The 14113-nt window shown below is 45.9% G+C and overlaps 1 protein-coding gene across 19 annotated transcripts in view; it reads left to right on the top strand.

Moving 5' to 3' along the window:
• Positions 1-13453, top strand: part of ankhd1 (ankyrin repeat and KH domain containing 1) — a 54845-nt gene extending 41392 nt beyond the window's left edge. For 15 of the 19 annotated variants that reach the window (XM_080415924.1, XM_080415926.1, XM_080415925.1 and 12 more), the window contains 14 exons: positions 555-671; positions 1070-1238; positions 1692-1891; positions 2710-3077; positions 3767-3919; positions 5083-5232; positions 5992-7534; positions 7971-8160; positions 9143-9259; positions 9948-10190; positions 10530-10610; positions 11341-11525; positions 11898-12062; positions 12769-13453. In XM_080415924.1, coding sequence (XP_080272050.1) covers positions 555-671; positions 1070-1238; positions 1692-1891; positions 2710-3077; positions 3767-3919; positions 5083-5232; positions 5992-7534; positions 7971-8160; positions 9143-9259; positions 9948-10190; positions 10530-10610; positions 11341-11525; positions 11898-12062; positions 12769-12828 — 3741 coding nt within the window. In that variant the 3' untranslated portion in view covers positions 12829-13453. The remainder of the gene's footprint in view (positions 1-554; positions 672-1069; positions 1239-1691; positions 1892-2709; positions 3078-3766; positions 3920-5082; positions 5233-5991; positions 7535-7970; positions 8161-9142; positions 9260-9947; positions 10191-10529; positions 10611-11340; positions 11526-11897; positions 12063-12768) is intronic. The other 4 variants (XM_080415927.1, XM_080415933.1, XM_080415932.1 and 1 more) reach the window with 1 other exon arrangement.
• The last annotated feature ends 660 nt before the right edge of the window (positions 13454-14113 follow it).

Below are 14113 nucleotides of genomic sequence, written 5' to 3'. Positions count from 1 at the left end.
ATTGGACCTTTTTATTGAATACAATCGGGACATTGCTAATAAGTTTTAATTCAGAAATGGTAGTGACCGATAATTATATAAAAATATTTCCATTAATATATATTGCATTGCTTACATAATTCTGATTCATTGTTGGTTATGTGAAATAATGTTAATAAAAGCTGTTGCTTAAGACTATATGTTTATGCACATTGCCAATGCACATTGGCTGATTTAATTTACCAGTGGTAGTGACGGATGAATACATATAAATATATCTATCAACATATATTGCATTGCTAATGATAATCTGTTTGAAAGATCCACTTTTATCTGTTCATTGTTCATTATGTGAAAGAATGTTGCAATTGAAGCAGTTCCTTTTATTCTGTATATTGCTAAATGTAATGAAGGCAGAATAACCCTAACCCTAGACTTGTTTTGCCAGGGCTCTAATGGGTCATTAAATAACAAAATATCAGTATCAGCCAATGAGAGTATTTGAGAAATCGTCTTATTGGTATCGGCCCACAATCGGTGCATCACTATTAACCTCTTGTTCGCTGCTTTGCCAGGAGCTGTTGAAGAAGTGCCACCAGTGCATGGAGACCATCGTCAAAGCCAAAGACCAGCAGGCAGCGGAGGCCAACAAGAACGCTAGCATCCTGCTCAAGGAGCTGGACCTGGAGAAGGTAAAACAATGGAGACCTGGACTAGCTTTTAGGGCTGCACCTGTCCATTATTTTCTCAGTATTTAGCATTCTACCGATTTTTGCTTTTTTCATTAATTGAATAATCGCGAAGCGCATGTTTAAAAAAATATATAATACACACACACACACACACACACACACACACACACACCCCCAAACACACACACACACACACACACACACACACACACACACTGACACTCTGTATATCAATTAATCCCTATTTTATACTGCATTGCATAACGCAGTGTCTCGCAAAAAACGCTGTGAAAACAGCCGATCTATAAGCTCACAACACGTCACATTGTGAGCTTGTAGATCTGCTATTTATTTCTGCTCACCCTGACCGCGTGTTGAATGTGTTTTCGGCATAACAGTCAAGAGAGGAGAGCAAGAAGCAGGCCCTGGCCGCCAAGCGGGAGAAGCGCAAGGAGAAACGCAAGAAGAAGAAGGAGGAGCAGAAGAGGAAGCAGGAGGAGGAGGAGGAGCAGAAGACGAAGGACGAGTACGCTGAGATGCAGGAGCTGAAGGAGGACTCTGCTGAAGGTAAAGAATGGATCGAAAGCCTCTCTCCCAACCTGCTGGTTTGGGCTTTTCTAAGACTTGACGGCTGATTTATACACATGACGTCGTTTGCTTAGTCTTGCGTAGCCAGAGATCTCCGCCTACCGATACGTCTGGTGGCAATGCTTTGAAAACGAGTCATATCACTATCCCAATATGAAGGATCCGCCCTAAAGTCTTTGAATTGGTTCTGCAATGCAGTCATTTCTTCTTACATTTCTGAATTGTTCCCACCCAGTTTTAGCCTCAACATTGAATCTGAATTTAACCAGACGTATCCATAGGTGGAGATCTCTGCTGGACTGGCTAAGCGAGACTAACAAAAATTGCATATTTTCTGTAGGAAATACGCCCGTTTCATCAACTGAAGCTTAACGAGTTAACAGCACTTTTTGTTGCATTAAACAATTTGACACCTCTCTCTCCCACACACAGAAGCAGATGTTCCCATCGAGCCTCCCAGTGCCACCACCACCACCACCATCGGTATATCTGCCACCTCCACCACTTTCACCACCGCTTTCGGGAAGAAGCGAGCCAGTGTAGCCGCCGCGCCCAGCGCCAACCGCAAGAGCAAGAAGAACAAGACCAAGGACTCCTCGCCCAACGAACCAATCATATTACAAGACCCGCAGGTAACTGCCATGTTTTTTTTTTTACAGTGAAAACTGTTTTTTACAGTTTTTTTTTGGGTGAAATTATGGCAGATGACAGCCTTTTGTAGACGCTTTCCAGCTGACAACGATATAGGGTGCAACAGTTAATCGAACTAGTCAATATAATCAATATATCTCTGCTGTCCGGCAGGAACCAGCTAACCCCAAAATTTTCATTTTTCAGGAAATGAAAAAAAAAATTTAGTTAGGAGGTTTTGTTCGTCATTGATAAGAACAGCTGAATGGACCTCCAATCTCACAATGAGGTTGGAGGTCAAAAGGGGGTGGAGCCTGGAGTCAGCAAAACCAGCTCACTCCACCCCCCCTTTGATGGAGTTAGCTGGTTTAGCAGAAAGTTTGAGGCGTTAGCTGGTTTTGTCAGAAGCACCTTTTAATACTTTTCATTGGTTCAATATTTGTTTTACCAACACACAGACGTAAAGGGTGTTCAATAGCACTGATTTATGGAAAAAAAAGCAAAAGCGGAAAAATTGAGTTAGCTGGTTCCTGCCGGACAGCAACGATATACAAAATTATCAATAATCGATCAAATCGATTGCATGATTATGCAATTTTGGCCGATATCCGATTAAATGCATGGTCAAATTGGTCGATACGAGATATATATTTATATTAAGGTCATTGGTAAAATGTGTTTATTTTTTTGCTGGTGAAAGTTACATGGTGTGTGATATACAATCTAAGCTTGCCATAAACACACTGTCTTCCATTCTGTATCAGTGGTCTGGGGAGAAGTTAAACTTGACTTGTGTTTCTGTCCACTCCTAACCCGCCAGGTGGCGCTAGCGCAGCACAAGGCTGATAAGAACAAGATCCACGGAGAGCCGCGGGGCGGGGGCGGGGGGGTGACGGGAGGCACCAGTGACTCGGACCCCCTGGACAGCACCGACTGCGCCAGCGAGAGCAGCAGCAGTGGGGGCAAGAGCCAGGAGCTCAACTACCTCCCTGATCTCCCCTCGTCCTCCTCCTCGTCCTCCTCATCTTCCTCTTCCTCCTCTTCCTCGGCCCCGTCGGGAATGGCCCCCCACTCTCAGACGCTCCCGCCCGGCCCGGAGAAGAGGCACTGCCCCTCCACCATCGCTCCGCCGTACAACGACAGCAAGGTGGACAAGGTCACAGTCTCCATCTCCAAACCTACGCAAAAGTGAGTCGGTTGATGCCGCAGCGTTTAGTGATGCGTCAGGGCTGCGATTTTAGATTATTTTCTTTGAGATTATTCTGTCGATAATTTTTTATATATCAACGATTAGGCTAGTGGATCAGATGTTTGGCTTTAGTGGCCCTTCCTGTGCAGGAGACCTGGGTTTGATTCCTGGGCGTGACATTGGTGCTGTGAAATGGATTAGGAAAGACGCATGCATAAAGGTGACCTACTGTAGTGCGTCCCTAACGAAGGACACGCATGTCTCAACTCCTCGTTTATTTCAAAAGCAGACGTGTAGGACGTTCATCGTAATAAATCCCTAGAGCTTCGTGAAAGGAACTGTGTGAGCATGACTCAAGGAAGTGCGAGCGCCTGTAAGAGGAACACTCAGCCGAGAAACTGATTATATGAGAACGTATTTTCCAAATGTTTTATGAGCATGAGTCGAGATGAATGATACCAGACTTTTGGCTGGATAGCCTTCATCAGTGCTGATGAATATGGACTTTGATGTATATGGATTTTTATTTCTGAGCGCTACCCTCCATGTTTAGATTTATTAAATGCAGGAGACGACATTCTAGCCTTGTGAAAATGTACTCGGCCAATACCCCAACAGCAACCTAAAGGGGACACATCCTTTATCCATTCATTATTTGAACTCTACCTTGTCTTCTCGCTTCCCTCAGAGCTCCCGATACGAGCGAGTCGACCCTCAGCTCTCTGCCGTCTCCATTCAAGACCATGTCTCTGCCCGTCACCTCCCCCAACAGCAAGCTCAGCCTCACCAGCCCCAAGCGAGGCCAGAAGAGAGAGGAGGGCTGGAAAGAGGTCGTCAGAAGGTCAGTAAGCAAACTCATTAGCTCGCTTTTGTCATTGATCCTAATAACCCCTCGTACGTACAGCACCTGGCTCTCATTTGCAAGAGCAAATAAGGGCAACACGCCATTGTCCTGACTTGGAAATCCTTCGTCTTTTATCATACCTTGAGGACGCATGGATTAAAGTTCTCAGTTGCCATGACTGATTTCAGTCATTTGAATTCCATACAAGCCAGCATGTCTTCTATGGAAGCATTTCGCGCAGCAAAAATAGCCGATCTACAAGCTCTCCGCATTGAGAAGGGCTATTTCCGGTTATTATTTCAAGATAAGAGCATTTGAAGTGGTCAAAGCAATATGGATATTTCATATAAAAAGGTTAAAGCCTCAATCTGGGATTTCTTCACCTGGTTGACAGTATGAAGAACAGTAGGAGCAATATTACTAAAGCATCATCATTTTACATATTGTGTTAATTGTTTAGGAATCCATGCTAGTGTGGGGGGGGCTCCTTTCATAATGGTTCACAAATCGCACATTAGGACTTGACCGTACAAAATTTTCAGTCGTGAGATTTGATTTTGCTTTAATCCATGTGGACGCACACAGAGCTCTGTTATCAGAAAATCGGCACAGACACGATCAAATACCGACCCATTCAAACCACTAGCTGTCACAGAACTTACTCCAGGTAAATGAGGCAAAATCTGAGATTATTTTATTCCACCCACTCCTTCCAGTCAGAACTTGGTACCTTGTCCCTCAATGTAAATTTTTAAGATCTTACTGATTACTTTGCATAAAGCCCTGCATTGACAAGGTCCCAGTCACATTTCGGATATGCTGGTCCCTTTATAAGCCTGTGCGCGGCCTTAGATCCTCAGGTAGGGCCCTCCTGGTTGCTCCTGAAACTCGCCTCCTTACCTGGGGTGGTCAGGCTTTTGCGGCCCGGGGCGCCTAGGCTTCGGAACGCCCTACCTGAGGATGTAAGGCTAGCAAAATCAGTGCCTTCTGGAAACATACTTCTAAGTCAAGTGTCTATTATTGTTGTAATGTATTCAGATTTTACTTTGCTGTTTGCCGCTTTGTTTTTATTACCTTGTTCTGTAAAGCACTTTGTAACCTTGTTTGGAAACGCGCTATACAAATAAATTAATTCTCTGTTCACTGGTTTTCTGTGTCAGATCTAAGAAACTGTCTGTCCCCGCCTCGGTGGTGTCTCGGATCATGGGCCGAGGAGGCTGCAACATCACAGCCATCCAGGACGTGACTGGCGCTCACATCGATGTGGACAAACAGAAAGACAAGAACGGGGAGAGGATGATCACCATAAGGTAGGACGGGAGCCCTCTGGTGGACAGTAAAGGCAACTGCTGATAAGGCACGCTCTCCTCCTGGTTATTTTCAGCCACCATGAATAGCATCCATCATTCTGTGTCTATAATTACCAAATGTGACAATCTAAAAAAGTAGAACAGCCAATAGTATCCTGTGTCTAGCCTTCCCCAGTTGTTTAAAACAGAAGAAAGACAGTTTCACGGCGTGGCTCTGCAGGAGTGTAGCCGTCTATATGAGGGTCTGTGTGTCTGCGTGTCCGGAGACAATCTCGCAAACCGCTAGACCGATCAGTGCCAAATGTCTTGTGCACACTGCTAGTAGGCCACAGAAGTACCTCCACTTTTTCACATGTTTTATCATTTTTTAAATATTTATCTTCAATTTCATAATGCAAGTCAAAGGGGCTCTGATCAATATACATCACAGATATGTCATGGATGACTCGTACTCATACCACCGGTCCCATGTGGATCATGGGGGTCCACATGATTTTTTTTCTGAGAAAAGGTTCTGAGACCGCCCATCAGAAGTTCTGAATGTCTTACATTTGTAGTTAAATCATCTCCCTTTACGAAGTCTTCGGAAGGAGCATATATTGGCCTTAAGACCGGATAGTGCGTCAACCACATATTCGATATACCCTGGTTCGGTTACGACTGGAGACCTGTGTTGCATGTCCTTCTCTTTACTTTGGACCACTAACGTGTGTTCAGTCTCCTAATTAGTGTGTGTGTGTGTGTGTGGTGGTGTTTCAGAGGTGGCACGGAGTCCACGAGGCACGCGGTCCAACTCATCAACGCTCTGATCCAAGACCCGGCCAAGGAGCTGGAAGACCTGATCCCCCGCAACCACATCAGAGCCCCGGGCTCAAAGACCTCCTCCACCCCCTTCCCCACCTCCGCGGGCTCCACCAGCGGCTCCGTCGGCCCCAAGGCGCTCTCCTCTCTCGTCACCTCCACGGGGGTCTCCTTCCAATCCTCCTCATCGTCATCTTCGTCGTCCTCTCAGCCCGGGGGTAAGATGGGCAAGGGGCTGTCGTCCGGTGTGAGGCAGCCCTTCCCTGTGTCCCTGCCCCTGGCCTACGCTCACCCCCAGCTGGCTCTGCTGGCTGCTCAGACCATGCATCAGATCCGACACCCTCGTCTGCCCATGGCCCAGTTCGGTGGCACCTTCTCGCCCGCCGCCAGCACCTGGGGACCGTTCCCCGTGCGGCCCGTAAGTCCCGGCAGCGCCAACAGCTCCCCCAAGCACAACGGCGGGAGTGGCAGCGGCGCCGGCGGCAGTGCGGGCCAGCAGGCCCGTTCCAACTCGTCCACCCACAGCGAGCACAGCGTTACTGCCGGCTCCGCGGGTTCCCCGGTCATCACCAGCGCCCCCAACGCACACACATCCACCGCGGCTGCGGCCTCGCCACACACACCCCCCAACCCCCCCGCCCCTTACAGCTCACAGCCCAGCGTGCCCACGCCCTCTTCCGTCAGAAAACAGCTCTTCGCGCCAGACCCCAAGCCGGCCGGACTCAACCCCGTGTCCACCACCTCCGCCATGGCTCCTAGCGGCAGCAGCGCGGTGCGAGGCGCAGGCTCTCCCGGCCACCACAGCACGGCTACGACCGCCCCCGTCGCCCCACAGCCCCCTGTCGGACCTGTGACGCAGCAGCCCCCCATCCAGCCGCCCCTCAAGACGGAGGCCGCCGGCGCTCCTGGAAAAGAGAAGCCCTCCCTGCCCCTGGAGAGCCAGCCCGTCTCCGCCAGTGACAGTGTCAGTTCTGTGGGTTTCCCCGCCCCCACCATGGCGCTGCCCCCCAAGCCGGAGCCCCGGCAGCAGTTGCCTCCCCCTCCCACCTCTGCTGCGCCCTCCTCTGACGCCCCGCCTCCCCTCCTCGCCCCACAGGTCAGCTCCCACATCTCGTCGGCCCCCGCGGTGCCGGTCCTCTCGCACGCCGTCACGCACCCCAACAATACCGTACCCCACTTCTCGGCACCGGCTCCTAGAGTCTCCCATCGAATGCAGCCTCAGGGTGCCTACTACTCCCTTGCTGAGCAGCAGCAGTCTGTGTTTGTGCCCCTCAACGCTCAACAAGAACCGCCTAAACAGACCCAGAGCCAGGCTAACCAGCCCTCGAATCTGCCCCCGCAGCAGCAGCAGGGCCCCCATCAGGTGTCCTCTAACATGGGCATGATGAACGGTTCCCAGATGCAGCACGTCCCCAGTGCGGCCAAGCCTCAGCAAATTCCCCCCAACTTTGGACCTGCAGGCCTCTTCAACTTCAGCAGTATCTTTGACAACAACAGTCAGGTGAGTGGAAGTTCATCTCTGTGCTGAAAATATACAATCTGGTCTCAGCTACGGCTACATCTATTGGTCCGTTTCTTGCAGATTATTCTATCGATTCATTTTTCGATGAATTGAATAATCAAGAAGCATAGATTTTTCTATATCAACAAATTGAACAAAATTCGAATTGATCTTTTATAATTGACTAAATTGTTTAGTGTGATTAGCCATTTAAGAGAAATAAAAATTAACAGAAATAGCTGATCTACAAGCTTATTGATCTATTTTTCCAATATAAAAATCCCCTCCCTAAAACCCATTTAAATATTTTAATGAAAATGTAATAGAAAATGTATTAAGTTAACCCCTGTGCATAAAATACAGAATATGGCCTCCAAAAGTCAACAAAGTTGCAGCTTGTTGATTTCCTTGTTTGATGTATTTTTGTCTCTTGCAGGTTGGTAACAACCAGGTTTGGGGTGCGTGTCACCTGCCTACCCGCTCGCCACCCGAGCAGTCCTACTCGGCCCCGCCAGCCTACATGGGCATGGGTCAGATGGACAGCATGATGCCCCCGCCTCCACCCGACAGCTCCAAGGCCCCAGGTTATCGCTCAGCCTCCCAGAGGATGGTGAACAGCCCCATCGGTACGAAAAGATTTTCTTTTTATTTCACAGTTAGGACAACTCAGACTTTTATTTTAACTTCATCTCTCTGTATCTGTTGGTGGTAAAGTGAGATTCCTGAGTCCTATCCACTATCTGAAAAACTCCACAACAAGCGCAAAATGGACTTTGAAATAGATTGTCAAAGTGCACTACAAAGTAAACATTTACCAAGCACTAAGGGATGGAGGATTTCCTACCTTATCCACAATGCATTGTGCGTCTGAATAGCAGACAGGCAGCTGCCGTGTTCACTCACTGTTGTCTCGTAGTTAGCGCTGTAGTTCAGATCAAATAAAAGTCCCTTGTTCCTTCAACTATTAAAATGTAGAATTATAAAGTATGGTCGTCATTTGACCATTCTGTAGTGTTCTCTATTTGATTCAATAAAAGCCCTAGAGGATTGGATTTACTGGGGCAAATCTGGTAATATATTTCCATTGCAGCGCAACATAAATTTGTGATTAATGATACTGTTTTTCAGCTAACTGCCATATTCTCTGTCGATTTCATTACCATCCCTTTAATACCAGTAATTACAAATTAAAATTCATTTCAGGCATTTAGAGCTTATAAATAGTAGAGTTGAAACAGACCTCAACAATTTTGAGGTGTAAAAAGGTAATAGATTTATTTTGTACAGAGGCAGTGAGTTGTAGTTTTCACATTCAAACGACACATTTGCCCCATATTTAATTCATAACTCTCATTTACACCAACAGATAACAGACACGTTGGGGAAAAAATAAATGCTGGAATTGTCCTGTAATGTTCACAGCAGTCGCGATGATCTGCTATTTTTGCTCCCCAAATTCTTTTGGGACAATTTCTCTATAATTAAATTCCCAAAACATGGACGCCAGGTTGAAAGTTGTTAAAAGGTAATGTGTTGTTTTGAGCTCCACTGTCCTTTTCCATGCGTTCTGTGATGTGATGAAGTGCATGTTCTTGTCCCTGTGTGCAGCTCTGACCAGCTATGCCACCAGCATCTCTGGCAGCCCTGTGTATCTGCACGGCCATGGAACCCCCTCATTCAGCAGACAGCACTTCTCCCCTCATCCCTGGAGCGCCTCCTCCTCAGGTATTGCTCACAACACAGCCCGGTTCAATCTGAATGCTCACATCACAGCCCAGTTCAATCTGAATGTTCACAACACAGCCCAGTTCAATCTGAATGCTCACATCACAGCCCAGTTCAATCTGAATGATCACATCACAGCCCAGTTCAATCTGAATGATCACAGCCCAGTTCAATCTGAATGATCACATCACAGCCCAGTTCAATCTGAATGATCACAGCCCAGTTCAATCTGAATGTTCACAACACAGTTCAATCTGAATGCTCACAACACAGCCCAACTTTCTGAATGAACACAGCCCAGTTAAGGGACATTTCTGATTGAGGAGATCATATATATAAATACCATTGTTTTACACCAGTGATGTGAAATGATGTTTGATATCAGTGAGTGTACACATGTCTCTGAGAAATACACAGAAGATTATAGGGCATAGTGTTATATTATAGATATAGTATATAGTGTGTAGATATTAGATATTATCTGATGTCCTCATTTCAGAATAATGGGATTTAGGTTTCCCTCTACAGTCTAAAGTCTTTTGGATGTTTGGATTGCTCAATGACTTATGTCATTGATGAGCAACCCCATAAATGAATTCTCACATTTGGTAGTTTTATTTTGTTCAAGGTTCTCTCAGATTTTGATTGTTTTCCTGAACACTTTACTGAACTGTTCTTCCCCAACCAGGAGAGTCTCCGGTGCCCCCTCCCTCCTCCACCGTGTCCTCCTCGGCCGTGGCCCCTCCCCCTCAGCAGCCCAAGCAGGGCAACTCGTCTCAGCAGGACCGCAAGGTCCCGCCTCCCATCGGCACGGAGCGGCTCGCCCGGATCCGACAGACGGGTTCGGTCAACCCGCCTCTCCTCACCACCAGCTACACGGCGCCGGTCGGCCAGGGAGGCATCTGGTCCTTCGGCGTCGGCAGTGCTTCCGGTGAGAGCGGTGATGTTGGAAGAGAATTGTTATGGGATGCTGGAGTGTTGAGATCACGATAAAGGGGGCGGGGGGGAACCTTGTTTATAGGGATGGGCACTTAACCGGAAATATATTGTAACTGATATTTAGAACCAATACCTGAAGGTAATCTTACTTATTTTAATTTAGGTTACATTTTTTAACAATGGCATGTTCCTCCACATGCTATGCATACAATAATTTCACCCACTTTTTTTTTTACACCTCTTTTAAATCCATTCTGAAAACACACCTGTATAAAGCTGCTTTTAACCCCCAGGCCTCTTAGTTTTAATGTATTTCTTGTTTTCCATTAAGGTGGCTCTCCACCAAACCGACTACTTCAGACTACTACACACTGGCAGTCGGGTCCGACGTCGGATGATGTCCGATTTTCAGGTGCCCAAAAGTTCTGGTCACCACACCGCACAAACTATTGCAAACGGTCTGCTGATGGCACCCTGTTGTGCGCATGCGTCAGCGGAAATCAGATGAAATAACTCTCCACACCAGGAGCCTGCAGACACACAGTCTTGCCTCAGAGAGCTTGGACCAAAACAAAAACACTGAGTATTTTTTCACTAGTCGTAGTACTGCTTTATTTGTATAGGAATTGAGAGTTGAGAATATGGTATCTAGTTGAAATGTGCGACGGGCAATGTCTCTGGCTTATCTAGGCTTGCTCCTGCACCAGAAGCAGACGAGAAGTATACTTCTCTACGGAGCCTTTACCCCCCTCTCCACCACCCTGCTACTAGTGCTACCGACGGGCAGTAGCTGTCGGTAGCCGACTGAGCAAGTTTGGTCGGCTTTCGACACTTCCCTACAACTTGCGACCCGACACGACAGCATGCACACCGCCCAACTGATTTTCAGCCACAGACGCTTTCAAGCACTTAGCGCCGCTGATGTCGGTGCGGTGGAGAGCTACCTTTATTGTTATTGCATTGGTTTTTATCTTTGTGTTGAAAGGTGCTATAAAATAAAGCTTATTATAAATTTGGGAGAAAAAGGGGAAAATGATAAAAAGAATTGAAAGAACAAAACAATTGACAACAAACAAGGTGTTTATGTGTGTGGTTTTGCCACCATGCGAATACTCACCCTCTTCCTTTGTTTGCTGTGACAGAGGCCATGTCTGGCTGGTCGCAGCCGCTGATGAGCAGTCACATGATGCACCCTCAGCTGCAGGCGGAGCAGTCAGCCTTCTCGCAGCACCAGCCCATGGAGCAGGACGACACGGGCATCGCTAACCCCGCCAACAACTACCACCAGCCCCAGCATCTACCCAACAGCTACATGGACTTCCCCAAGGTGGGTTTGTACACACACACACACGGATTAAACTTAAGTCACCACGACCGATTTCAGTCATTTGGGATTCCATGGAAGTATGAAAGTATGCCATGCAAAAGAAATGGGCTATATACAAGCTTACAACATGTCGTGCTGCGACGTGTTGTAAGCTTGCAGATAGCCTATTTTCGGTTATTCATTATCTTAAGATTAAAGGGTAATCAAAGTGGTCAAACTAGCAACAGAATGCGTGTTCAGTTCAATCTTCCAGAAAATCCTAATCTCAGATATTTCATGAAAGCAAAGGTAACCCTCTGGCATTTTGTTTTAAAATACAAAATGACTATCCTTTCTTGGTCCTTACCGTTAAGCTCCATGTGTGTTTTGCAGGGGATGCCTATGTCGATGTATGGAGGAACCATGCTGCCCCCTCATCCTCCCATGGCAGAGGGCCCAGGAGGACCGATGTACAACGGCCTGCACACTGGCGACCCAGCATGGAGCCCCATTATCAAAGTGGTCCCAAATAACGCAGACAACTCTGACCCACAGCAGGTAACCTGATCCAGTCCGTCACATCACATTGGTTCACTGTTCACAGGTAGAAAGCTTGTGTTGGTGTTTAAAGGGTATTAAGATAATAAATTTTTTTTTATTAAATGATTAGTAAAAGAGAATAATGCATCCACAGAGCTTTTAAAAAGGGGTGGAATAAAAGTATTGCTTCCCTCCCCCCCACAAAAAAAGGTATTATGATTGTGAAATAATCACTTAATTAATTTGGGTGGTTTTGCAAAACACCAGAATTATTTTGTTTGTGAAATAATATTTTTTTTATAACTTTGTTGGTTCGACAAAACTCCAGAAATATTATTTTCTTTATCTCTGTAAGCCGTAAGCTGGCATCCGCCATTATCCATGTGTTTTTGTTGGGTACGGTATTTGTTTCCTCTAAAGTTATTTTTGGTTGCCATCACGTTACTATATTGCAAACCAACATGATTGCATCACCTCTGATGCAAAAGTGTGACATCTAGTGACTGAATGTTGTGTCTTGCACTTTTAACCACTTGAACCTCAGCATCCCTTTTCTGGGGGGAACGTGCAAATAGACATTTTTGGCAAAGAGATTTGGTGTGGTGAGTGAAAAAAGAGCATGCCAAGTACAGCTGCAACTCGGATCTGTTTTAGTATAGAGGGTTTAAGTGGTTAATAGTGGAAGGGTGGAAGCCTCATCTTTCTCCTCTCTCGCCCTTGCCAGGTGTGGCCCGGTACCTGGGCCCCTCACGTGGGCAACGTGCACCTGAACCACGTCAACTAGACGGCGTCAACAGCAATCAAAACGCACACAGCATGATGACCCAACAGCGCAAAACCTGAAGTACCAACCGACGAACCGAGACGAAGTTTTAAAGAGTTTAAAAAATGAAAAAATAAAATTTGCAACATGTTAACTTTAGTAGAGACCAGAGAGTGCAGAGCAAGCGGTTGAAGAATTGGAAAAAATTCTCTTGACACCATTCTTTGATGTGCCTATGTCAGATAAGAAACAAGAAATTCGGCGAGGGCTATTATCAAAAGTCCTGATGATGTCTGCAAACACATGCGTGATTACCTGTTCAACAGGAAACATTCTCTGCGTAGTTTAGCCATTTCTTTTCTTTTTTTTCTTTTTTTTTTGAGACTTAAACCCACATACACCGTTCTTGGGCTGCGGGGGGCGCTCAACGTGACGTAGCTATTTAAACTCGGCCCAGAACTAGTTGATGATTACCTAAAGAGAGAGAAATCAAACCTTTTAGAGTGGTAAATACATGTATAATTGTTTACATACTAAAAAGGGTTAAAATGAGAGTAAATTTCATGTCGTATAGTGGCTCTACTTTATGTAGCCTGTATTAATGTGAAATATTTACCTTAATATTCAATAAAAATATTGAAAAGTACTTCTTTGTATGTGTGCTCTTTTCTGAAATAGTTTTTGTCTGTTTATGACTGATATAATTAAATAAATATATGACTGAATAGCTGAGGTGCCGGAAAAGCTGGGTTATGAGGGCTCGGGTGTACAAGAATTTCCCAAATCAACTTGAACTTAATTGTCAATTACAGGTTTACAACTGTAAAGAAATGGGTGAAATAATGTTTCATACAAGGAGACGATAAATGGTGCATTTATACAAAGCGCTTAACAATGTGCAATACATTCTCACACACATTCACAAACCGGAAACCTTCAGATTCCCAAGCAGCTGCTCTACCTTCTGAGCCACTGCTGTGCACAAGAAGAAAGGATGGAACAAGGAAAGCAGGTCAGATATTCAAATTATATACAATTGGCTGATACAAGACAGTACTTTAGTCTAGATGGAAAGGGGGGTCCACGCGCATAGGGTGGACTTTTTGACGCCACCTGTTTTTTCGTAATCTTTGAAGCCTGTATTTTAAGATCCTGCCAGGTAACAGGCTGAAAAAATGTCCCATGAGGTACATTCTTAACCCTTTCTTACACAACTCCTACCCAAATACGAAAATGTAAAAAAAGACAAAACGGCATAGCTATTCAAATAAACAACCTACAGGGACAAATGAACACATGTTTCCAT

The sequence above is a fragment of the Gymnoscopelus braueri genome (genome assembly GCF_963280865.1).
Source record: "Gymnoscopelus braueri genome assembly, chromosome: 20".
In the NCBI taxonomy this organism is placed as follows: domain Eukaryota; kingdom Metazoa; phylum Chordata; class Actinopteri; order Myctophiformes; family Myctophidae; genus Gymnoscopelus; species Gymnoscopelus braueri.
The sequence above is the reverse complement of the archived record's forward strand: the minus strand, read 5'-3'. Positions and strand labels throughout refer to the sequence as shown.